Raw genomic sequence first — 24,294 nt, 5'->3', positions numbered from 1 at the left:
AAAGACAATTACCAGCAAGCCTGATGATCTGATTTCAATTCCCAGGGTCCAAACAGAGGACAGCAGGAACCCACTCCAGAAAACTATTCTCTGACCTCCACGTGGGTGCGGTGGGCACGTGCCTCCCAATAAGCAAATGAAATAAAAACAAGAAGAAAGATAAGGGAGAGACATTTGAGATTTAAAGTGCACAGATCTTTTATTATTTGAGAGGGCTTCAGGAAAGGCATATCAGAACCCAGGGGAAGGGCTTCTTCCCCCTCCTCAGTCCGCCTTTCCCTCTGATATCTTGCCTGAGGAATTGAAGAAACTTTAACACAGCTACTGATAAAGCCGAAGTTGTCTATAGACATAAAGAGGTGTTCGCCTGACTCAGGCTCAGGAAACTGCCACAGTGCTAGGATCGAGGATAGGCGGAAGTGTTACTAGAGGAAACGGGAAAGTTCTTCACCCGGACTTTGGGGGGCAAAGGTGCGATGCACCAGCCCTGGCTAGCAGTCGTCAGTTTCTAGCCCACGAACTTCACCTTTGCGTTTCCTTATCTGAATAACCGAACTTTCATGTCACATTATAAATATTATGGAGCCCGATTCCAAAAGTAACGTCAGGGTTGAGCGAGAAGGCACGTGTGCACTCCAGGACCGGCCAGTCCAGGGGATTTGTCGGCCGCGCCCAATACACGTGGTTCCTGGAACAGGTGAATAGTTCCTGAATGAATGACATAAAAAGTACAGAAAATAGATATGAAAAAAAAAAACCCGCTCTGTATGGAGCACAACGGTGCCCTACAGGCGGGCGGAATGACTGCCTCGGTCCGGTCCCGAATCTTCGGGAGGCCTCGGAGGCACGGGCGGGCTCCGCTGGTCTCGGCGCTGCTCTGCGCAGAACGCGCGGGCACCCAGAGGCCGGAGCAGGCGTGCCCCGCCCCCGGGGGCGGGCCCAGGACCTGGCACGCGGGGGCGGGGCCTGGCTCTCCGTGCCGGGGGCGGAGCCGGGTCGGGCACACCGGGCCGGTTGGGGGCTCCGCTCCACGGCAAAAGCAACCGGAGCCCCGGCCACGAAGGGGTGCGACCCCCCACGGGCCCCGCCCTCCCGGCTGAGGCCCGGCCAATCAGAGCTGTTCTTACTGGCGAGTGGGCCGAGCCGGCCCAGCTGCTCTGAGGCTCTGGCATGGTAACGTCCCCGCGCGGGGGTGGAGAGGCCCGGGGCTGTCCCACAGCGCCTCCTGCGGCCCGGGCTCGGGCCGGGGAGGCCGGGGGGCCGCCGGGGTACCCGGGACCCTGAGGGAGGGCGAGGGGACCGAGGGATGAGGAAAAGGAGCCCAGGAGGGGGGTGGGGGCGGGGATTTGGGGTAGAAGGGGCGGGGAGGCCATTATGGAGCCTGGCGGGGGTGTGCGGCCGGGGGCTGAGGGGACGGAGAGCTGAGGCTCTGTGAGGAGGGAGGGATGAAGTGAAGGGTGGGTCTGTGGAGAAAGGTCGGGGGAGAAGAGAGGGCGGGAGATGGAAACCAGTTACCTCTCCTGGGCTGTTTGGCGTGCCCTGTGCCCCTCCCCCAGACCCAGGCTTGTTGCTGAAAACCCTGGGTGCCCCTTAGGACCATAGGGGACTCCCTTCTTTCTCTACCCATTCACAAAACCTTGTCTCCTGAGGTGAGGAGGGAGCTTCTGAGGAAAGAGAGACTCCTGGTTTTCACCTCAGAGCTGGAGTAGCTAAGAAATGGACAAGCACAGGCCCCTTGGTCCCAGCCCTGGCTCAACCTTCTACAAACTAGTAACTCTGTGTGACCTTGGGCAAGTCACTACCTTTTCTTTGGGCCTCGAATTTCCCATTGACTTTTAAGAAGGAAAATGGGCGAAGATGATACATTGGCTCTCCATCAGTTCCAAAAGGGGGCGGGTTTGGAGGAGGAGATTTAAGGTGAACAGATTCTAGGATGCGGGAAGCATGAAGGAAACCCTCGGTTGGACTGGAAAAAATTGCCCGGGATTTGCGGGTAGGAGGAAGTTTAAAGCTTGCATGGCCTCGTCCTGCTGGGCCTGGGTCTTGGAAATCCCGTTGGAGGAATTGGGAGAGCTTTGTACGTAGAGGAAGTTGAGCCCTGACTCAGAACATTCTGTTCTTCCGGCGGCGAGTGAAGAGGTGATGGGGATCAGAAGCAACACGAAGTTGTATTCTAGAAAGATCTCCAGGCTCTTAGGGGGAGCAGAAGAAATGCTAGGGCATACACACCAGAGTAGAGGCTAGGAAGGGGTTAGGGGAGGGGTTGGTCCTGTCTGGGCTCAGCAAGTCAATGGGTGATTAACCGATGCTTCAGCTGTTGTTTGCATCACTGTGCATTGAAACTGGGCCTTGTGGATGCTGGGCTATTGCCTCGGTGTTGAGCTACATTCCCAACCCAGTTTCTGAGAAGTGTACCTCCTAGCCTTCATTTTATAACAGTTCCTTGGGTGAGTGAGATTTGAGTCAGACCAGGCCAACCTAGGATCACTTGGCTGTCTGAGAATCTCAGGATTGTGTGAGGATTGGGATGAAAAGAAAACATTGAAGACAAGGCTAAGAAATGTCACCCGCGGCCCTATCCTTCCTTCTGGGAGGCGGCTTTATGGGGTCAGACTGCTTGGATTCCAAGCCTTCCTCTACCATTTAATCTCTTAGAACCATAGTCAAGTAATCTGTCAGAACTCGGGATAGCTTCTAAAATGGTTGTGAGAATTAATGAATGTTTGGTGTGCTTCTGGCTCATGATAAGCACCCAGTAACCATACCTGTTAGCTGTTATTTCTAGTCTCTTCCCTCTGTTTCTCTGTTCTCGTTCTCTTTGTTCTAAGGTAGCCCTTAGGTGAGGGCTGGGATGCTGGCTCAGGATGCTTCCATTGGTCTCCTTGAATATATGATGACTCATTTTCATTATGACTTCCCAGTCACTGAACGTGTGTTATGTTCCAGGGAAGCCCAACAGGTCTGCTTCCCTTTAGTTTCTTTCCTTTTGTCTTCTTGCACTGTCTACTTCAGAGTTCACTCAGAAGATAAGCAACCCAGAATTGTACTGGTATTGCAGCTCACTGGTGAGAGGAGCAGGTTTTTCAGGGAAGAAACTTGTGGAAGGGAAGGCTCTGACAGTTCCACAGTCCTTTACTTTCCTCCCATTGCTCTGTCTTCCCTGGGTAACTGATTGAATAGGCCAGTGTTTGAATTCTGGTCAGAAGTCTCCATCCCAGTGTGAAGGTGATCACGCACGGTTAGCTTTCTGTCATGTAACTTTTCCCATAAGTATTTCATACCAGCTCCCTTTCCCTAAGCCAAAGCATCTCCACTATTCTACATGCTTCTGTCACAGACTGCTCAGAATTTGTACAAACACATACGTGCAAACAGTGTTTTAGGTTGTATGCAAAACCCCACCAAAGTTAGGGATGAAACTGTTTCATCAAAGCATTTCAGGTGGAGGGCTCTGTCTAGACAATCAGGGGAACTATAAAAGAAGAGAAAACAGCCTGAGGAGGTGGCTTAGTAAGTGCTTGTTGTGCTAGCATAAGGACTACAGTCCAGATACCCAGAACCTACAAAAATGCCTACTTCCTGCAATTCTAGCCTTGGAGGGCAGAGATTGGATTACCAGAGCAAGGCAGCTATTGAGGCTGACTGTACCATGAGCTCTGAGTTTGATTAAGAGACTCTGCTTTCCTCAGTGAATGATGTGGAAGATTGATCAAGAATGATTCCCAACATAAGCTTTGGGTATCTGCATGCTCATGTGCCCCCCACGTCTTCAAACATTATGAAATGGAAAAAGAAAGAAAGCTCACTTCCGAAATGTAGGGAACGCCACGCTACCCGCTGGAGAGGCGGGTAATTTCAGAACCCAGCAAACATTCAGAGGTGCACGCCACTCTGCAGAGTAGTGCGCTGTATCCTGAATGGACGAAGAGTGTGTTGGGGGTGGGGGGTGCAGTAATGCAAAAGTCACACAGTCATTTTGAACAAAACAAGATGGTAATCTAACAGTTCCTATACAGAACGCACTAGGAGAGTCCCCGGGGATGGGCCAGAGTGTGGGGTTGGTTATGCTGGAAGGCTTTGGATGGTAGTTGAAGGAAAAAAAATGTTTTGTTTTTCGAGATTGTTTCTCTGCCTAGCTCTGGCTATCCTGGGACTTCCTCTGGAGATTAGATTGGCCTCAGATTCAGAGATCTACCTACCTTTGCCTCTCAAGTGCTGGGATTAAAGGCATGTGCCATCATGCCCAATTTACTAATTTTTTATTGTGAGACAGGGTCTCTCTATGTGTCTCTGGTTGTCCTGGAACTCACTATGTAGACCCAGCTAGCCTTGAATTCACAAGAGATTTGACTGCTTTTGTCTCCCAAATTAAAAGCATGGCCACCAGTATCTAACAGTAAGCTGAGGAATTTTATGGGGTACGTAAAAGGCACCGCTGTGCATTCTTAAGATGAGGTTGAAGTCTTGCTGATTTAATCATTGCAGGAAAGGTAGGTATGAAGAATATCAGCTTTCTCTGACAAACATTGCACTTCTAAGAGAGGCAAATCAGATTCAGTTGGGGCTCATCTGAAACCAGCTGTGGGACCTTAGCCATGACTTCCCTTTCTTACATGACAAGAGCGGAGTATTGGTATGTGTAGTGGCTCCTGTGCTGGAGGTGGAGGCAAGAGGATCAGGAGTTTCAGACTAGTCTATGCTACAAGACCAAAACCAAACATTGGCAGATGTCTATAATCCTAGCACAAGTTAGAGTTGAATATATAGTGGGTTCCTGGACAGTCTTATTATAGAATGCTACCCTGTCTCAAGGTTGAGGGGGTGCTTTGGGGGCGATTTTTTCGGGTCTCTTCCAGCTCTAAATTGTATTTTCTTGATAGTAGGCCTTACCAGTAGCTCTCAGGTTTGGTGGGACTTAACAAGACCAGTCAAGTCAAGAAACAAGTATACATTCCAGCCTATGACTGCTCCCACCTAAATTTTTTTTTCTAAAATGTCTGTTACTTATTTTGGATGACTGCACATGTGCTACAGTACATGTGTGGAGGTCAGAGGAAAAGTCGTGGAAGTCAGTTCTCTATTTCCACCATGTGGGTCCTCAGGCCTGAAGGCAAGTACTTTAATCCACTGAGCTGTCTCATCAACTCATTTATTGATTTTTTTTTTTTTGATGCAGTCCCAGCAGCCCAGGGCCTGATCTGCACTATATAGCCCATACTGGCATCAAACTCTGGATCCTCTCTGTGTCCACGTGCTAGGATGACAAAGTCAAGCCACCATGCTGAGTTTACCTCTGCCTTTAAGAGTTTTCACTGTAGTGGAGTTGTACTAAATGTTTCAGTGCATTAAATCTAGCATGTGAGTGTCCATATTTAGAGTGGTGCCACATGAGACAGCACATCTGGAATTACACTAATGCCTGTGAACTTCCAGTGGGTGACTCTTGACAGGAAGGGGTGTGGTGTTGAGCATATAAAGGAGGGCTTGTGTGGGAAATATGTGTTGGCTGTGAAGTGTATATAGAACCTAGGAGAGGTGGTCTGTGCACAAGTGAAAACCTGAGATGGGAGGAGGCCTGAGTATGTCTGGAGCACAGAAGACGGGTATGGAAGAGGCTGAGGCTGGCAAGGTCATTGGCAGCCTTATAGGGCTGACTGGATAGGGCTTTGCTGTTCACTCTCAGTAAGGAACAACTGGAGAATTCGAAGCTGGTGCTTATGGGCCTGAGGTACATTTTGAAGAGTGTATTGTGGGTACAGTTAGAAAAGTGGATATGAGGAGAACAGTTTGGGAGGCCACATAGATCAGATGGAAAATGTGGGTTGGGGGAAAATGGAAAGGAATGCCTAGATCGAAGAAATCTTTTGGAGGTGAAACCAAGAGAACTTGGGCTGTATTATCGAGGATGCTATAGGAAGTAACTCCCAGGTCTGTCTTGGGCAGGGCTGGATAACACAGGGGCCTGATGAGACTCAAAGATGATTACCTGGTAGGTTAAAGCAGTGCAGGGAGGAAGAGTAGAACACAACATTTCATTTCCTCCCATGGCCAACTCGTTTCTGACATTCCATACAGATAAAATTTCCAGAGAACAGGAACAGTGCCCTTAGTCGAAGACAGAGAATGGGGTCAATTGCAGTAGCTTGGCACATAACTACTTAGGACAAGGTCAAAGAGATATTTCTAGAGATGAAGGTTAGAAAGTATTTTTAACTGTCCAGGCCTCCTCAGAATAGGGGTAACTGAGAAGCAGTTGTGAGGTGGCTCCTGTTCCTCCAAGCTCCCTAGAACTCATGCTGCTTCTCAGCTTCCAACTAGGAAGAAGTGAGAAGTGTTTGAGCTGAGTGTGGGCACACCTCTAATCCCAGCATGCAGAGGCAGAGGTAGGAGGATCTCTTGAGTTCTTAAGCTAGTCTGGTCTAGAAAGTGAGTCCCAGGGCAGTAAGGTCTACATAGTGAGACCTTGTCTCAAAAACAAACAAGCAAAACAAACAAAAAAAAATGTGTTTGTCAATGCACTGAGGCCAAAGGAAGACGAAAGACATTTTATCCATCCCTCTCTGACTTATTTGCTAGAGATGGCCTCTCACTGAGTTAGGCTAGCAGCCAGCAAGTGCTAATGATCGTCCTGTCTCAGCCCTTCACAGCACGGGGTTACAGCCATTCACAACCTGTGTGCATGTATTCTGGCATCCAAACTCAAGTACTCATGCAGCAAGTGTTCTTACCTACTGAGCCATCTCTCTAGCCCCAAAAGTATTTTTAAAATAAGGTTTATTTTGTGTATTTAAGGGTTTGCTTGCATGCATGTCTGTGCCTGGTGCTATTGGAGACCATAAGAAGGTATCAGATGTCTAGGAACTGAAATTATACACAGTTGTGAGCTACCACGTGGGTGCTGGGAACTGAACCCAGGTCCTCTGGAAGAGCAGGCAAGGGTCTTAACTGCTGAACAGTGTCTCTAGCTGCCCCCACCTTTATTGAGCAGGCAATAAAGCCATATAGTTAGATATTTACAAGACACAAAATTGCATACTGTTAAAGGTCTTTTCCCTTCTGTCTTTTGTTTCTCTTATCACCAACATTTAAACATGGTAAAGCTTCACTGCACCTTGTCACTATATCATAAGGTGTTGACATTGATCCATTCTTATTTATGACTAATGTTCCATTTTATGTTTGCGTACGATAAATCTTCACTGATGGATATTTAAGCTTATTCTCATCTGTGTTTATAAAAATGAAGACTTTGTACATCTATCATTTTATGCATATCTACAATATATATAGAGAATGACATTTTAGAATAGGAAATTTCATAGAAATTTGCTTCATTTGTTTTAAATTCATCCAGTATTTATTGAGTACCTATTATGTGCCAGACCCCGCGGCAGGTACCCGGAATCCAGTCTTCAGCAAGTCATGTGATCCCTGCTTCTATGGTATGGCATCGCCCTCTAGGAGGACAAACCATGCCCAGGCAGACCTTGTAATAAAATTGTGTACATGAGGAAATTAAGGACGGGGATCAAATAGAGAAGAAATTGGAGAAAACCACTTTAAATAGTGTCATGTATTCAGCTGCAGGGAAGACAGGACCGCTTAGACTGTGCAAGCCTATGTTCACGTCCAGGGTTTGTGAAGGAAGGGTAGCCATCAGAGGTGAGGAGGATGGTCTAGTTGGTGTTTGGGAGCAGAAGTGGATGCAGGTGGATGAGTGAATATGAGTCTGGGTAGGAGGAAGCTGGTTGTAAAGACCCCGGACTGTAAAGGACCAACAGCCTTGGATTGAACCTTCAACCCAGTAAATTGAACAAGGGAAGAAATCAACCCCTAACTGGCTTGAGAGAGGTGCAGGAGAATGGATTGATGTCATGGGAAGAGCCAGATGCCTGTGGTAGAGCCTTCTGTGACTCTGCTCTGGCAAAACGGGAACTCCCCAAATAAAGATGACATGAAGGCCTCTGTCAGCTGGCTTTCTGGGCTAGCACAGGAGAGCAGAGTTCTTCAGGGCTCAGGCTCAGAATGGGCGGGATGTGGGGCTTGGAAACTCCTTCCTGAACTTGTGTTTCTCTTTCATCCTCATCCCTCTGCTTTCCTTCTGCAAAAGTCCATCTCTCTGCCCATCCTGGGTCCTATGACTTTTCTCTCCCTCAACAGTCGGTTCCCGATTCTGGTCCCCGGCCCCCAGCAGCGCCTGCCCCCTTCCCACCGGGGCCCCCCATGATGCCACCACCCTTCGTAAGTTTTATGTGTTTCCCTGGGCTTGGCTTTTCCAGCCTGCACCCTCAGCCCCCACCCTACCACTGCTGTGTTGCCAGCAAGAACCTGTACCACACCCTTTGGTATTTGGAAGATGGGTGGTGTTGAGCGCTGGGGTGGGGAGAGCTGCTGCTTAAGCTCTAGTCCATAAAGTACAGGTCTCCCTTTTGCTTTGTCCTGGGGAAAAGAGGGGTGGGAAACTGGAGAAATGGAAGGGAAAGATCCCTAGTGGAGTGAGGGCTGGGAAGGCTTCTTTCTCTTTCACTGTTCCTTACCTGTGCTCTTTACAAAGGCCTCTGAGTTTTGGGCTGCAGTGGCATTGGTGGTCATGAGTTAGAAAGGGATGGGAGGCAGAAGCCTGGGATCCCGGACTTCTCCTTTTACCTGAAGGTCTCTTGGGGGGAGTACAGACTCCCCAGTCTGGTACTGTTCCCTTGTCCTTTTCCTTGCCCTCCCTAACTTAGGAAGCTGCGTGCTTACCATTGTGCCGGGGAATCCTCAGTTACTTGTCTTCCTCAGTAGTGAAGGGGGAGACAGTGATGCCCTTTACTTCTCAGATGGAAGCCTTGGAGTCACCTCTTGGTCAGGATGAGGGTTGGGGAGTGCCTGACATAGGTGGTCTCTGCCATAATAAGACAGTGTCCTCTGTTCAGTGACTTCTTCTTTCCTCATTTTCAGATGCCCCCTCCAGGGATCCCACCTCCTTTTCCTCCAATGGGGCTGCCTCCTATGAGTCAGAGACCACCAGCCATTCCCCCAATGCCACCTGGCATACTGCCCCCAATGCTTCCACCAATGGGGGCACCACCACCACTTACACAGGTAATTGTTCTTTCCATGGGGATCTTTAGCTGGGAAAGAGATGGGAGTAAGCATCTGGGCTTTAGAAATTGGAGAGGGAAGGGAGCTTTGGGCCAGATTCATCAATTTGTCTGCTGAATGATTAAAACAGTTTTCAGGCATGGTGAGTATCCAAAACCTGGAGATTGCTTGAGAGTGCCCTAGATCAGGGCTGGAGCCACAAAGAGATCTCTCAGGGAACCCTACTCAGACCAATCGGTCTGCCTAGCCCTTACTTACTAACATTGGCTGCTGGTCTTTATATCTATAGATACCAGGAATGGTACCTCCAATGATGCCAGGGATGCTGATGCCAGCGGTGCCTGTCACTGCAGCGGTAAGCTCTAGGGGCAAGTAGGAAGCAGGCTCTGTCTTGCACTCTGTGGGTCTGACTTGGAGTGCATGGATGTGGACTTCTGTTCTCTCCCTCCTATTGTGTCTGCTCTGGTCCCTCACAATATTCCTCACATTCAAATCCTCGCCAGTCACATACTCAGCAGTTCTAGTTTCCCACTCGTCGCCAAAGGCAACATGTTCTCTCGTTACCTCTCGGGCCACATCCAGCACCCTTAAAGAATCACTCATTCAAGTACTCCTGCATTCTAGACATGCTAAGAAGGTTTCTTCATATCACTTCCTCTTTGCCTCTGAAAGAGGTAGTGGCACCTTCTTGTGCTGTTGCTCAGTGTAGTGGGGTGTAGAATGTTGGCATCTGCTGTGAAGAGATGGACCTCAGGAGCTGACTCAACAGAGTACTCTTACTGGTGGAAAACGAAGAAAGGAGCTACCGTGTGACTCCTCCCGTGGGGCCTGAGAGTCACAACCCTGGTGGGGTGGAGGGAACAGGACTGTTAGAAGGCAGAGATCCCTGGGAACAGGACACACAGATCCTGGCCTGGCCTGCTTCTCCATCCCCCATGGCCTGGGTCCTGGGGGCCACTGGGCTTGGCCCCAACCCTTCCCCCTCCTCTTTCTTCGGCAGACGGCTCCGGGTGCGGACACCGCCAGCTGTGAGTCTTCTGGGGGCCTGCTCCCCCCAGGCTCGGAGGTTGGGGGGCACAGGGGAGAGGGGACCATGGACTGGAGCCCACGCTGGATCATGCCTGTTGGGATGCCAGGGATTTTGGGATGTTGATGGGATCAGGGGTTATTTATGGGACGGAAGAAGGGAGGAGTAAGTGGGGAGAAGACGGGGGTTTGGAGCAGGCGCTTAGTAGGTTTCCTTTGGCTTCTTTTCTAGCTGCTGTGACTGGGACTGGCCCTCCGGTGAGTGCTATTAGCTTAGGTCTCTGGGTAGAAAGTGGGAGGCTGACTGGGTGGTGGTGGGGCACACCTTTAATCCCAGTATTTGGGCAGGTGGATCTTAGTGAGTTTGAGACCAGCCTAGACGACAAAACAGCCAGGACTGTTACACAGAGAAACCCTGTCTCGAAAAACAAACAAAACAAAACAAAAAAAGGAAAAGCAAGTGGGAGGCTAACGGTTGTCTTCGGGTGAGGAGAGTTTTAGGGAAAGGAGCTTGACCACGATTCTGTGCCCCTCCCCCCAGAGGGCCTTATGGAGTGAACATGTGGCCCCTGATGGGCGCATCTACTACTACAACGCTGATGACAAGCAGTCCGTGTGGGAGAAGCCCAGCGTGCTCAAGTCCAAGGCGGAGGTCCTGAGTGGGGCTTTCTGGCTCTTCTTTTTAGTGTCTCTGACCCTTTCAAGTCCTTGGCCTTCCTTGAGTCTCTGTAACCATACTCATTGTGGTTCCTCTGACCCTAAGATCCCTGACTACCTCCACACACCTTGGAATTCCCTCCCTAGGGTCTTAGGAAGTCCATTTTCCCCCATTCAGGCAAGGCCAGGTGACAACTAAAGACTACTACTGTATCCTCTATTCATTGGGTCCCCTTAGCTCCCTTGACAGGCTGGAGAGCTGCCCAGCAGCTGATGACTTCTGACCCATCCTCTTACAGCTGCTGCTGTCCCAGTGTCCCTGGAAAGAGTATAAATCAGATACAGGGAAGCCGTACTACTACAACAACCAGAGTCAGGAGTCCCGTTGGACCCGGCCCAAGGATCTGGATGACCTGGAGGGTGAGGGGTCCTAGAGGTAGAAGGGGAAGACTGGGCAAGGCTATTTGGAGTCCTTTGCTATTCTGTGACTGTTATCTTTTCCCCTTGCAGCCTTAGTCAAACAAGAGTCTACAGGGTAAGTGACTTGATCATGTATCCTTCCTTCTTGGAGCACTTGCGGGAGGGAGTGAATTCACAGTTATCCTTCCTCAATGGGAGGAGAAATCTTATTTCTTTATGGGGTCAGCTGCTTTAGACTCAATCTTCCCCAAGCTAGAGCAGTTGGCCCACACGGCCTTCCTGTCCTCACTTTGATACACCATCACCCTTTTGGCTTATTGCTTGCCTACAGAAAGCAGCAGGCCCAGCAACTGCAGACCCTACAGCCACAGCCACAGCCACAGCCACCTCAGCCACAACCTGACCCTCCACCTATACCTCCTGGTCCCATCCCGGTGCCTATGGCCCTTCTGGAACCTGAGCCAGGTCGAAGTGAAGATTGTGATGTGTTGGAGGCTGCCCAGCCCCTGGAGCAGGGGTTCGTGCAACGGGAGGAGGGCCCCAGCAGGTGAGAATTGCTCCTATGCATTGCAGAGACTTGGTGGGGGGGGGCATGTGAAGAGCTGAGCACGACCCCTGAAGGGCTCCCTGCGGAGTAATCATTGCTGAAAGTGAAGGGCACTGAAAACTATAAGGATTGTGGGTCTTGTGCCTGAGTCCCTTCTTCTCTCCAGTTCTACTGGACAACATCGGCTACTACAGGAAGAAGAAGAAGCTAGGCCAGAACCAGAGAGACCTGGCCTCAGTTGGAGCAATCGGGAGAAAGCAAAGCAGGCCTTCAAAGAGCTGCTAAGGGACAAGGTGCTTGGTGTGGGCTTCCAGGGAAGGTCTGGGGGGTGTGGAGGTGGGCAGGCTCCAACACCTATGCATCTCTCTTCCAGGCTGTCCCTTCCAATGCTTCATGGGAACAGGCCATGAAGATGGTAGTCACTGATCCCCGTTACAGGTAGGCTTGAGCAGGAGGGAATAGTCCTTGTTTGTGAAAGCAACTGGGCTGGGAACTCCCTGAGATGTTCAACTCGACACTCAGGTCCAAGTGGCTAGGGTGGGGTGCAAGAGAAGGAGAACTAGAGTAGCTCCAGAATGAGAAGAGGAGAGGTACAGCCATGCGATACTTAGTAAATGATTATTGGCTTAAACTGAACTATAGGGAATAGGGGCTCTAACTAGACGGGTGTCTGATGGTGACTTGAGAACACCTAAGCGAAGGGCTTAGTATTTCTTCCCCTCACTACCTACTCACCCTTACCCATATTCTGGATGCCTGTATACTAAGTCCACACATGGGTTCCAACTTGGTGTTGTGGAGGCCTTCCCCCGTGTCCTGAGACCCTGCTTCATGGGTTATGCAGGCTAATTCAAGCTGTGTCCTTCCCTGTCCTCACCTTGTCCACTCTAGTGCTTTGCCCAAATTGAGTGAGAAGAAGCAGGCATTTAATGCTTACAAGGCACAGCGGGAGAAGGAGGAGAAAGAGGAGGCCCGGCTGAGGGCCAAGGAGGCCAAACAGACCTTGCAGCATTTCCTGGAGCAGCATGAACGCATGACCTCCACCACCCGCTACCGGTCAGAGAACTGTATTAGGCTGGGCTGGGGCTCTGGAACACTAAGAACACACAGGTCCAGGGTTCTGTTTTCTGCCTACTCATAACCCATGTGCTCCACAGGCGGGCAGAACAGACCTTTGGGGACTTGGAGGTCTGGGCTGTGGTCCCTGAGAGGGATCGAAAAGAGGTTTATGATGATGTCCTCTTCTTCCTGGCTAAGAAGGAGAAGGTAATGGTTATAATCACTGGCTGGATTCTCCTAGCCCTCAATTTCCTGTAGACCATGGGTGTTCACTTCTCCACACAGCCAGTGTCCCTTCTGAATTGGAAGCTGGTGTGGGACTTTTCCCTTCCTTATTTCTGCACTGGGCCAATAGCCCTGGATAGGGGAGGGCAAGGAGGACACTGATCTATGACTTGGAATTCCTCCCTTTTTCTGGGACACTAAAGTCCCGAGTCTGGCCCTCCTAAGGTTTTCTAGCTACCTCCTTTTCTTAGATCCTCCTTTGCCAGCTCTGCCTCACTTTGATCCTGTGGCTTTCCAGGAACAAGCCAAGCAACTTCGGCGTCGAAATATCCAGGCCTTGAAGAGCATCCTGGATGGGATGAGTAGTGTCAACTTCCAAACCACATGGTCCCAGGCCCAGCAGTACCTCATGGACAACCCCAGCTTTGCTCAGGACCAGCAGCTGCAGAGTAAGCCTGGCTCTCTGCCCTTTCTCCACTGATTTGAGACCTTAGAGCCTGGCCTGCTTGTCCTGGAAACCCTCCCTCTGTCATTGCTTCTCCTGGACTCTGGGATCCAGATGTTTCAGATTGCCTCTCTGGTTTGCTGCTGTATCTGTCTGTGTGGTGCTAGGGATGGTACCCTGGCCCTTACATATATTTTACATCAGCCTTTTTTTTTTTTTAAAAAAAAAAAATGTTTTTATTTAGTGGCACTGAGAATTGAACCTAGGTCGTCAGGCAAATGCTGTACTGCTGAGTTCCACCCTCAGCCATAGGGTTCATTGTTTACCTAAACATGTGTGTCTTGGAAAGAAATATGAAATACTTGGAGATGATGGTATCTATAGCTCAAATGAAGATGGTTCTAAACTGTCTTAGGATTGTGGGCCTTAACTGTAGTAAGGAATTGCTGGCTTGTGGTTATTGACAGAATAATTCACCTTTTTAAAAAAAAAACTGTTTTACTGTATTTCCCAGTACATATCCTTCCTGTCTCTGTCTGTCTGTCTGTCTATCTATCTAGATACACACACACACACACACACACACACACACACACACACACAAATATTCTGTCTGTCTGTATGCCTGCAGGCCAGAAGAGGGCACCAGACCTCATTACAGATGATTGTGAGCCACCATGTGGTTGCTGGGAATTGAACTCAGGACCTTTGGAAGAGCAGGCAATGCTCTTAACCTCTGAGCCATCTCTCCAGCCCCAATAATTCACCTTTTTTTTTTTTTTGGTTTTTTCGAGACAGGTTTTCTCTGTGGTTTTGGAGCCTGTCCTGGAACTAGCTCTTGTAGACCAGGCTGGTTTCGAACTCACAGAGATCCGCCTGCCTCTGCCTCCCGAGTGCTGGGATTAAAGGCGTGCGCCACCACTGCCCGGCTAATAATTCACCTTTTAAAGCTGCATCAAAGCCTGACTGACTTCCAGTTCCCTAAGATGTGATACCTCAGATTCTAAGATAAACTAGATTTAGATGGTAGTTTGTACAAGCTGAATTCATCAGTTGAGTACTTGCTGATTTTTTCCAGTGCAATTAATAAATACTTCTCCCCAAGAACCACCATTAGTGACTGCTCCCATATAGCTGTACTTCATTTTTCTCCCCCCCCTTGAGGGCACCTAGCACCCACAGGGGAAGACTTGAGAAATGGGGTCTGCAGGGCTCTCCCACTTATACGGTGCCTGCTGAGCTTCTTCCCTGCGTTTAGACATGGACAAAGAAGATGCACTCATCTGCTTTGAGGAGCACATCCGAGCTTTGGAGAGAGAAGAGGAGGAAGAGCGGGAACGTGCCCGGCTTCGGGAGCGGCGCCAGCAACGGAAGAACCGGGAGGCCTTTCAGGTATCTTCCTGTTCTTGGGGTCAGAGCTTGGCTCAGTTCTGCTCTAGACCACAGCCTCTCTGTAGTGCCTCTCAGTGAGGTTGTCTATTGACTGGCCCCTTTCACGTTCCAGAAGACCACTGTGCAGGAGTGCCCCTCCAGGGGCACTGTTGGTACCACCCTCAGACGTGGGTGCCAGCTAGACCAAGTGTCTTTCCCTTTGGATGGAGTCAGACAGTTTGTTCTCAGCTTGGAAGCAGTAGTAGTGGGTTGACTAAGCTGATCATAGTAGGAAATTGAAGCCAAGTTAGAAAATTGTGCTGCCTGCAGGTTTCTGCTTTACTGCCTCTAGACTGGCTTATTTATTCTGTTTGTATATTCATGTTTCCTCCTTTTGTAGTGCCTTTGCCTGTGTCTCTGAGTCTCTGCCATTCCCTTCCCTCCTCCCTAGTCCCTGGCCATGCTTCCCTCCCTATCTCATTCTCTCCTATCATTGGCCTTTCCCTGTTCAGACCTTCCTGGACGAGTTGCATGAAACAGGGCAGCTGCATTCCATGTCCACCTGGATGGAGTTGTACCCAGCAGTCAGCACTGATGTCCGCTTTGCCAACATGCTGGGCCAGCCGGGTAAGGCAGCCAGGCTTTCCTTGTCTGGTCTGGCTTCCTACCTGCCAACCTCTCTGCACCCCACTCCCTGGCTTGTCCTTGACCCCACCCTGGGCCTTGGGAAGCTGCCGCCCGCCAGGCCCCCATCTCTCCCTTTCTGCAGGCTCTACTCCTCTGGACTTATTCAAGTTCTATGTGGAGGAGTTGAAGGCTCGATTCCACGATGAAAAGAAGATCATAAAGGACATTCTTAAGGTAAGAGAGCCTGGTGTGATGGATGGACAGAGAGACAGAGTGTGTGTGTGTAAGCCACACTCTAGACCAGGATCCCTAATTCAGATTTTTCAGGAACAGGGCATCTTTCCCTGGGGATACAAATAGACACATTTTTCTAGCCAGATGTAGCGATGCATATCAGTATTCCCAGCACTTGGGAAGCTAAGGTAGGAGGACTGCCACAAGTTCAAAACCAGTCTGAGCAATAAAGGGAGTGCCAGCCATGTTGCTACCCTGTGCCAGAAAAATAAAAATCAAAGCAACAAATCATTTTCTGCTCCTAGAAGTTCATGACCTAAAACAAATTTAAGAAATATTAGCCAGGGAGAAGTGTTACTACAGAGACAGAAATCAGAAGAGTTGAGAGTGATCCAGTGACCTCACCTTCAGGAATGAGTAGGTGGAAGAGGCAGAATGATGTAAGCATAGGGGTGCTACAGGAGCAAAGGCAAGTGAGTGGGAAGGGCAGAGTAGGCCTGAGAAGCAATCACAGCTAATTGTAAACTCTTACCCCCACAGCTATGCCCCTCCCAGCCTGTAGGGTGTTTTGAAGAATTTGGAATTTATTGCTAATATTTTAAAATCAGATTTCACAAAAATATGTTTTGTTTTGGTTTTTGAGACAAGGTCTTACATATCCCAGGCTGGCCTTGAACTCTTGGTCCTTCTCCTTTCACTTCCCAGTGCTGGGATTATAGGTGTGCACCACTATGTCTGGCTTCATGTAAAGATCTGGATCTTCAGAGTCTCTTGCCAGTTTGGATGATCTGTCAGCACTGGGCTCGTTCTGCAAGGCATGCCATGGACACTGGCTGAGATGCCACTGCCCTCTTAGAAAGAGGGAGAGGGTGAGGCGTTCTTTCCCTCACTTCTCTTTACTGCCTTCTTAGCACTGGCAAGATCAGCTGCTGTCCACTAGCCCATGTGCCCTGTCATTTTCTTTACTGGAGAAATAGTTGTCTGTGTCTCTACAAGTTACGGATGTGAGTTAGTGAGTGAAGGGAGCTTTGTGCTCCAAAAGGAGAAGTGTGTTTCTTTATGGAAGTAGGTGGTATTCTAATATGTAATTCTATTGGTATTCTAAAAGAAAACACTATCTGGGGCTGGAGAGATGGCTCAGTGGTTAAGAGCACTGACTGTTCTTCCAGAGGTCCTGAGTTCAATTCCCAGCAACCACATGGTGGCTCACAGCCATCTATAATGAGATCTGGCGCCCTCTTCTGGTGTGTAGGTGTCCATGGAAGGAATGCTGTATACATAATAAATAAATCAACCTTTCTTAAAAAAAAAAAAAAACACTATCCTAATTTTCTAATAAATACTGTATGTATTTGAAGATATCGTCCAATACAATGACTAGCAGCAGGACTTGGGGTCAGAGTCCAGATGAAGCCCTTACATGTTGTGTGAACTTTTCTAAGCATCAGTTTCCTTGTCTCAAAAATGGCAAGTATTCTACCAAGGGACACCCAGTTACCGAAAACAGTGACCTGATGTCCAAGTTGAGAAGGACATGAGGTACTGTTAGGTAGATCACCTTATAAAGCCATGCATGTTGATTGTAATGCAGTCACCTGTTTAATATGGACTTAATAAACCAAGTGTTCATGCTTTTAGCCCCAGTGGAGGTTGAGAAAGGAGGATGTTGAGTCAGCCTGGGTTACACAATGGGTCCTATCTCTGAAGACCTGAAAAAACCCTAAGAGTTATGTTTCAAAATTACTTTCAATCTGTGAGTTCGAGACCAGCCTGGTCTACAAGAGCTAATTCCAGGACAGGCTCCAAAACCACAGAGAAACCCTGACTCGAAAAAGCAAAAACAAAACAAAACAAAAACAAAATTACTTTCTTTTTTTTTTTTTTTTTTTTTTTTCTTTTTTTTTTTAATATTTATTTATTTATTTATTTATTATGTATACAATATTCTGTCTGTGTGTATGCCTGCAGGCCAGAAGAGGGCACCAGACCCCATTACAGATGGTTGTGAGCCACCATGTGGTTGCTGGGAATTGAACTCAGGACCTTTGGAAGAGCAGGCAATGCTCTTAACCTCTGAGCCATCTCTCCAGCCCCAAAATTACTTTCAAGTGAGATGCATCTTGTTGTCCTGGGATTGTTTCTATTTCTCTGGAACCACATGCTCACTAGAGCTTTGCAAAGGGCTTTGGGTGCTAAAATAAGATGCTTAGATTTTTTACTTTTTTTTGAGACAGGGTTTCTCTGTGGCTTTGGAGCCTGTCCTGGAACTAGCTCTGTAGACCTGGCTGGTCTCGAACTCACAGAGATCCGCCTGCCTCTGCCTCCTGAGTGCTGGGATTAAAGGCGTGCGCCACCACCGCCCGGCTAGATTTTTATATTGTAAATGATAGCTCATATGGTTGTGGAGAAATACTACCCAGTTTGTCTGTATCCTTAGGGGAAGTGGTAGTGAAAAGGTAGAAGTTTAGCTCCTTAAGCCTCAAGATCTTAAAAGTGATGACAGGTACTTGAGCTACATATTTTAGCTCACTCTTGTCCCTGGACTTGATCCCAGTACTGTCCTGTTATCAGTACTTTTTGATACAAAGGTTGGAGAACCATATGATGCCAGAGACTGTGTTAGCGGGAAGGAAGAGGGTGGGGAGGATTACTAGTCAGGGAGCTCTTGCAGAGTCTAGGTGGCAGATGAGACAAGATGCCATAGATTCCTTGTAAACATGTGCTGAGGCCCAGCCTGAAGGTGAATCTTCCCTTATTTTCTAATAGAAAAGCTTATATCTCTTGTGCATTGAGGTGCTGTTGAAGATTTTTATTAAAAAATTTGTTAATAAAAGTTGGGCTGGGCATGGTGGCAGATAATTTTAATTCCAGCACTTGGAAGGCAAATAGGTAATCTCTGAGTTCTAGGCCAGCTTGTTCTAGAGTGAGTTCTAGGACAGCCAGGGCTACACACATAGAGAAACCCAGTCTTGGAAAACATAAGTGAGAGTTGGGCTGGTGAAATGCTTTAGTGGGTAAAGAGGATTGCCACCAAGCCTCATGGCCTTAGCTGGACTTGAGACATCCACAGTGGGAGAAGAGAATCAATTTCACATATGCCATGGCACATGAGTGTCCGCATATACACATGGAAAATATTTATTTATTTATTTATTATGTATACAATATTCTGTCTGTATGCCTGAAGGCCAGAAGAGGGCGCCAGACCTCTTTACAGATGGTTGTGAGCCACCATGTGGTTGCTGGGAATTGAACTCAGGACCTTCGGAAGAGCAGGCAATGCTCTTAACCACTGAGCCACCTCTCCAGCCCTGGAAAATATTTTTAAAATGTTAAAGGTGACTTTTTTATGTGTCCCTCTGACCTCAGTATTGATCAAAGGGTTATCAAGGTCACCAAGAACAATTTAGAGATTGCCAAGGACTGGCTTAAAAGTGTTTTCAAGTCTGATGAGAACTCTGACATTCATAAATAAACAAATAGGTAGGTAAGTAGATAAGTAGTTAGATAGGAAAATGGGAATATTTAAACTCAGTGGGATAGAACCACTATAGTAGACGTGCCAGATTATTTTGTGAAGTTAAGGGAAAGGTGCAGGGCAGGCAGTGAATGGCAGCACTGTTTTAAATATTAAGGATTTTAAGCAGTGATAGTTAAGCAGAAATAACTGTCTGTAGGGTGGATCTCTGTGAGTTCAAGGCCAGCCTAGTCTACAGAGTTTCAGGACAGCCAGGACTACATAGAGAAACCCTATATGGAAAGCAAACAAAACAAAACAAACGGGCTTCAGAAGACAAGCATTCCTGAAGTAACTTTTAAAAGCAACCTGGGCAGCAAGAAGGAATAAAGCATATAAATGTCTTATACAGGGTAATCTTGTAAATTATAAATACCTATCTTTATTAAATAGTTAACATTGGGCCAAAGTAACTGGTATAATGGCCTGCTAGGCTCTGTCTACACCATCTGAGAAAGTGGTGTGGTGACTTTGGACAGCTCCAATTTCTATTACTTCTTTTGGGCTCCCAGTTTAGGAGGCCAGGTGACCTTAGGAGTTCCTGTGGCCACCCACAGTCACATGGACTGCAGGAGCACCTCTCATGGCCTAGGACAATGTAGGGCCCTGAACTTGGAGCAGATAGAAGACTGGAGATCTGGGCTAGAAGATGAACGATGAGTATGGGAATTGTGCATTAGTATAGCAGTCTGGTATAGGTCTGAAAGTCAGCAGATGAGGGGTGAAACTGCCAGGGAGAATGTAGATCAGGTTAGTTTAAAAAAAAAAAAATAGCCAGGCGGTAGTGGCACATGCCTTTAATCCTAGCTCTTGGGAGACCGGTGAATCTTTCTGTGAGTTCAAGGCCATCCTGGTATACAGTGTGAGTTACAGGACAGCCAGGGCTACACAGAGAAACCCTGTCTCAAAAAACAAAAACAGAAATGAATAATAATGAAAATAAGGGCAATTCTTAGGAGGGAAGTGACAAGAAAGGTCAGGATACAGGAATCCTGGAGAGGAGGGTACTGCATAATTTCATAGGAAAGTAACTTCCGGTTGTTTATTGGCTGAAACCTCCACAAGTTTAGTGCTTCTGAGCCTTGGTTTCATCCTTTGTAAAGTGGGGATAATCTATATACCACACTGTAAATTTTTAAAAAACATTCATCAGGTGTCTTGCTTGTAACAGGCTCTTGATAAATGCTTATTCCTTTTTCCTATGCTGTGTCCAAGGAATTGAATGTCAGGAAAAGGAACAGCTAGTTTGAGAAGCTAAATGCAGGATGGAGGGCTATTCTAAGTAAAGGGTGTAGTCAAGCCTTCCCTAAGGAAGAAGGTGCTAGAGGTGATGCTCGCTACACAAGCACTGGGACTTGAGTTTGAACTCTCACCACCCACATAAAGACTGTGTATGTTTGCAGCCCCATCACTGCAGCAGGGAGACATGATCCTAGCCTGATAGTTTAGCCAAAATGGAGAGCTTCCGTTCCAGTGAGACCACAGTCTCAAGGGAGGTAGACTGAGTTGCACACTCACAATTCTCTGGTTGTGTCCTCACTCACACAGAAAGGATGTCTTTGGAAGGGCTAGAGCCTTGACTGAGAAAGGACTTCTGGGGAAAACAAGAGTATATTCCTGATATCAGCAAGCAGGAAGACTGGAGGAAGCCAGCTGTGTGGAAGGACAGGAAAGTTGGCCTATGACAGTATTCCATTTACCTCTCACATCAGCTTGGCCATGTGAGATTACTCTCCTTCACCTCAACTTCACTGAGACATGGAGGCTTTTGGATGAGAAATATAGAGCCTGACCATGTGCCTAAGACAATGGACATGTTTTTAATACTGCTGGAGAGTTACACACTCTATGGCCAACATCTCTTCCAGGAACTCTGCAATCAGGGTGGGTATAGTGCTTGAAGCACAGATTTGGGAATTAGACCTGAGATACAACAGATCAAGTGCTTTCATTCTGTCAGCGTAAAATTAGAGACCTACTTAACAAAGAGAGCAGGAAGGGTAAAGGAGAAAAGTGTCAAGCACTCCGCAGAAAACCTATTACAAAGCACTCAGTACAAGAGGCAGAGGGTGTAGCCCAGATGTTAAGAATGCATGGCTGCTTCCATGAGCAGCAGGAAGGCCCAGCTGTGGCCAGAGGAACAAAGACGTAATTGTGAAAAACTCAGTCATCAATCAAGACTGTGAAGAAACTTCCTGACTTTCTTGGCTCCATATGAACCCACACAGGTTGGGGGGGGGGGGGTCCTGTGAGGTGAAGACTTAGCGTGGTTTCTAAGGTGTGTCGCAAATCTTGTGGGTACTCTGTAAGGGCAGAGGCTTGAACATCTTGCAGCCTGATCCTTTGTCCTACTGGCCTTGGGTCTGGGCCCGTGGTGCCTCTGGCCTTCACGCACTGCTGTGCCCACAGGACCGGGGCTTCTGTGTGGAGGTGAACACAGCCTTTGAGGACTTCGCCCACGTCATAAGCTTTGACAAGAGGGCTGCTGCGCTGGACGCAGGCAACATCAAGCTGACCTTCAATAGTGTGAGGGGATGGGCAGGGCTGGGTGGTTCTCTCAATTATCCCAGTGTCTTGTTCCTTCTCACTACCCTGCTATTTATCTTGGGTTTGGGGAATGATGGCAGGAGTCCAGACCCCACCTTTCTACCTCTTTAAAGTATGTCTGACCCTATTCTCTTTCCCCTTTCCCTCAGCTGCTGGAGAAAGCAGAGGCACGGGAGAGGGAACGGGAGAAGGAGGAGGCACGAAGGATGCGGCGCAGAGAAGCTGCCTTTCGAAGCATGCTGAGGCAGGCCGTGCCTGCTCTGGAGCTGGGCACTGCCTGGGAAGAGGTCAGGAGCACAGCCTGGCCCCACTCACCCTCAAGCCTGAGGGCAGCGGAGCTTCTCCATCACTGAGGGCCCACCCCAGTCACAGCACAAGCCCTGGGCCAGCTCCAGTTCCCTTCCTTCCTCTGCCCTAGCCCTGCCCAGTGCTCGTGGCGTGTCCAAGCTGGGCCAGGCAGGGCCTGGTCTGATCAGCAGTGCTCTCCCCGTTCAAGGTCCGTGAGCGCTTTGTGTGCGACTCAGCCTTTGAGCAGATCACCCTGGAGTCGGAGCGGATCCGGCTCTTCCGAGAGTTCCTGCAGGTGCTGGAGGTAAGGCACTTGGCCACCCTGATCTGTGTACCTGGCCAGCCAAGGAAGGGGACTGAGGGTATCCTAGAAAAGGGCTCGCTGAGACAGGAAGGCAGGTTCTTACCTCTCCCTCTGCCTCTAGCAGACTGAATGCCAGCACCTCCACACCAAAGGCCGAAAGCATGGCAGAAAGGGCAAGAAACACCATCGCAAGCGTTCTCACTCACCCTCAGTGAGTTGGCAGGTAGAGGGATATGGGGGAGACTAGACCGTTTCCTTACTTGGCTCTGGACTATGTCCCCAGCTCCTAGGTGAGGGCTTCTGGAGGACAGAACTCTAGGATGACTATGTCTTTTATCTGCTCAGGGTTCTGAGTCAGATGAAGAGGAGCTGCCCCCACCATCCCTCCGGCCTTATAAGCGGAGGCGGCGGAACCCCTCAGAGTCTGGCTCTGAGCCCTCATCCTCACTTGACTCAGTAGAAAGTGGGGGTGCTACCCTTGGAGGATCAGGGTCCCCGTCGTCCCACCTTCTTCTTGGGTCAGGTAAGCAGTTTCTAGTAGCCTGGGAGCTAGAGGACTGTTGTCCTGACTAGGGGCAGAGCAGGTCCCAGACCCTTTGTAGACGAGGATGGGAGATCCTGGCTGTGGAGTCACATCTCTCATCCCTGCCCAGGCAAGGAGCTGGGTGGAGGGAAGGAAGCCAGATTCAGTCTTCCTCAGACCAGGAGCCAGCATCTACAAACAATGTACAGGAAAGATCATGATCTTCTCTCTCCTCCAGTGGGACTTAGTATTATTATAAGTAATAATATATATTATTTTTATTTATATTTTTATAATAAATCTATAGATCATGGTCTTCGGAAAGCCAAGAAACCAAAAAAGAAAACTAAGAAGAGAAGACACAAGTCGGTGAGTAGCTCTCCTGAGATCCTGGAGTCTGTGTTACCTGCCTTCCAGCATGCTGCTCAGTTGCTCAGATGGACTCTGAACTCTTACAGAACAGCCCTGAGAGTGAGACAGACCCTGAAGAGAAAGCTGGCAAGGAGAATGAAGACAGAGAACAAGAACAGGACAAGGACAGGGAACTCCGGCAGGCAGAGCTCCCCAATCGCTCCCCAGGCTTTGGAATCAAGAAGGAGAAGGTGAATGGAAGGACCTGGCTTTGGCCCCAGCCTGTGACAACACTGTACAGGGGCCTCAGGTAAGCCACATCTTTGCTCAACAGACAGGCTGGGATACATCAGAAAGCGAGCTGAGTGAGGGGGAGCTGGAGAGGCGAAGGCGGACACTCCTACAGCAGCTGGATGACCACCAATGACCCCACGAGCTCTTTCTGCCTTGGGACTTCATGAGGCAGTGGCTCCAGGGCCGTCTTCACCATCTGCCTCAGACTCCGTCTGTCTGGTCTGTGTCCACTTTCCCTAAATAACCCACCCCAACACACTACTGTTAGCTCCTCTCAAGGTTGCTCTTGGTGTTCAAGGGTCCCCTAGTTCTCAGAAACTAGTGCAGTCCTTGCCCTTAGCCCCAGACCAGAGAAGGGCAGTCTATACCATACAGGGTGGGTGATGCCAGTAGATAAAGTGTGAGAAGGGGTTTTCAGGAAAGAGACAGGCTGGTGGACACAGCCTGGGTGGCAGAGGGCAGGGTCCTCACCCTCTAGCATCAGTGCCTGCTCTTGCCTGACCTGGCCCTGGGGCTCCACCATTGCTTCCTCCACCCCTGGGACCTGTATGTGTTCTGTTTTTGTTTTTTAAATAATATTTATAACATGATCTACAACCATTTTGTCTTCTTCATATGCTAACCATTGGGGACCAGCAGAGGGCACTGCTGTTCTAGCCTCTTTTCTGTGTAGTTAAGCCCACCCAGCCAGGCTTCCCCAGCCCTCTAGGCTCCTCACTCCTGGGATGGGAGCAAATACCACTCCCACCCACTCTTATATATCCTCATGGCCACC

At 48.8% G+C, this 24,294-nt stretch overlaps 1 protein-coding gene across 10 annotated transcripts; it reads left to right on the top strand.

The window, feature by feature from the left end:
- Positions 1–990: 990 nt before the first annotated feature.
- On the top strand, positions 991–24,110 carry Prpf40b (pre-mRNA processing factor 40 homolog B). 10 transcript variants are annotated; one of them, XM_041642661.1, is made up of 26 exons: positions 991–1,173; positions 8,161–8,241; positions 8,941–9,084; positions 9,374–9,439; positions 10,085–10,112; positions 10,343–10,368; positions 10,652–10,762; positions 11,067–11,187; positions 11,278–11,302; positions 11,519–11,734; positions 11,901–12,027; positions 12,108–12,172; positions 12,626–12,790; positions 12,892–13,000; positions 13,317–13,467; positions 14,722–14,855; positions 15,347–15,461; positions 15,604–15,695; positions 21,622–21,738; positions 21,909–22,046; positions 22,256–22,351; positions 22,476–22,562; positions 22,697–22,874; positions 23,182–23,243; positions 23,333–23,476; positions 23,560–24,110. In XM_041642661.1, exons 1-26 carry the CDS (start codon positions 1,171–1,173, stop codon positions 23,650–23,652), a joined length of 2,694 nt encoding a protein of 897 aa, XP_041498595.1. In that variant the 5' UTR covers positions 991–1,170; the 3' UTR covers positions 23,653–24,110. The 10 variants fall into 10 exon arrangements, with proteins under 10 accessions (XP_041498595.1, XP_041498593.1, XP_041498594.1 ...); XM_041642659.1 differs by having other exon boundaries at positions 22,476–22,574; XM_041642660.1 differs by having other exon boundaries at positions 22,473–22,562.
- The last annotated feature ends 184 nt before the right edge of the window (positions 24,111–24,294 follow it).

Source organism: Microtus oregoni, unplaced genomic scaffold (genome assembly GCF_018167655.1).
Source record: "Microtus oregoni isolate MIOR12 unplaced genomic scaffold, Mior012 000077F_ref0000221, whole genome shotgun sequence".
Classification (NCBI taxonomy): domain Eukaryota; kingdom Metazoa; phylum Chordata; class Mammalia; order Rodentia; family Cricetidae; genus Microtus; species Microtus oregoni.
The sequence above is the reverse complement of the archived record's forward strand: the minus strand, read 5'-3'. Positions and strand labels throughout refer to the sequence as shown.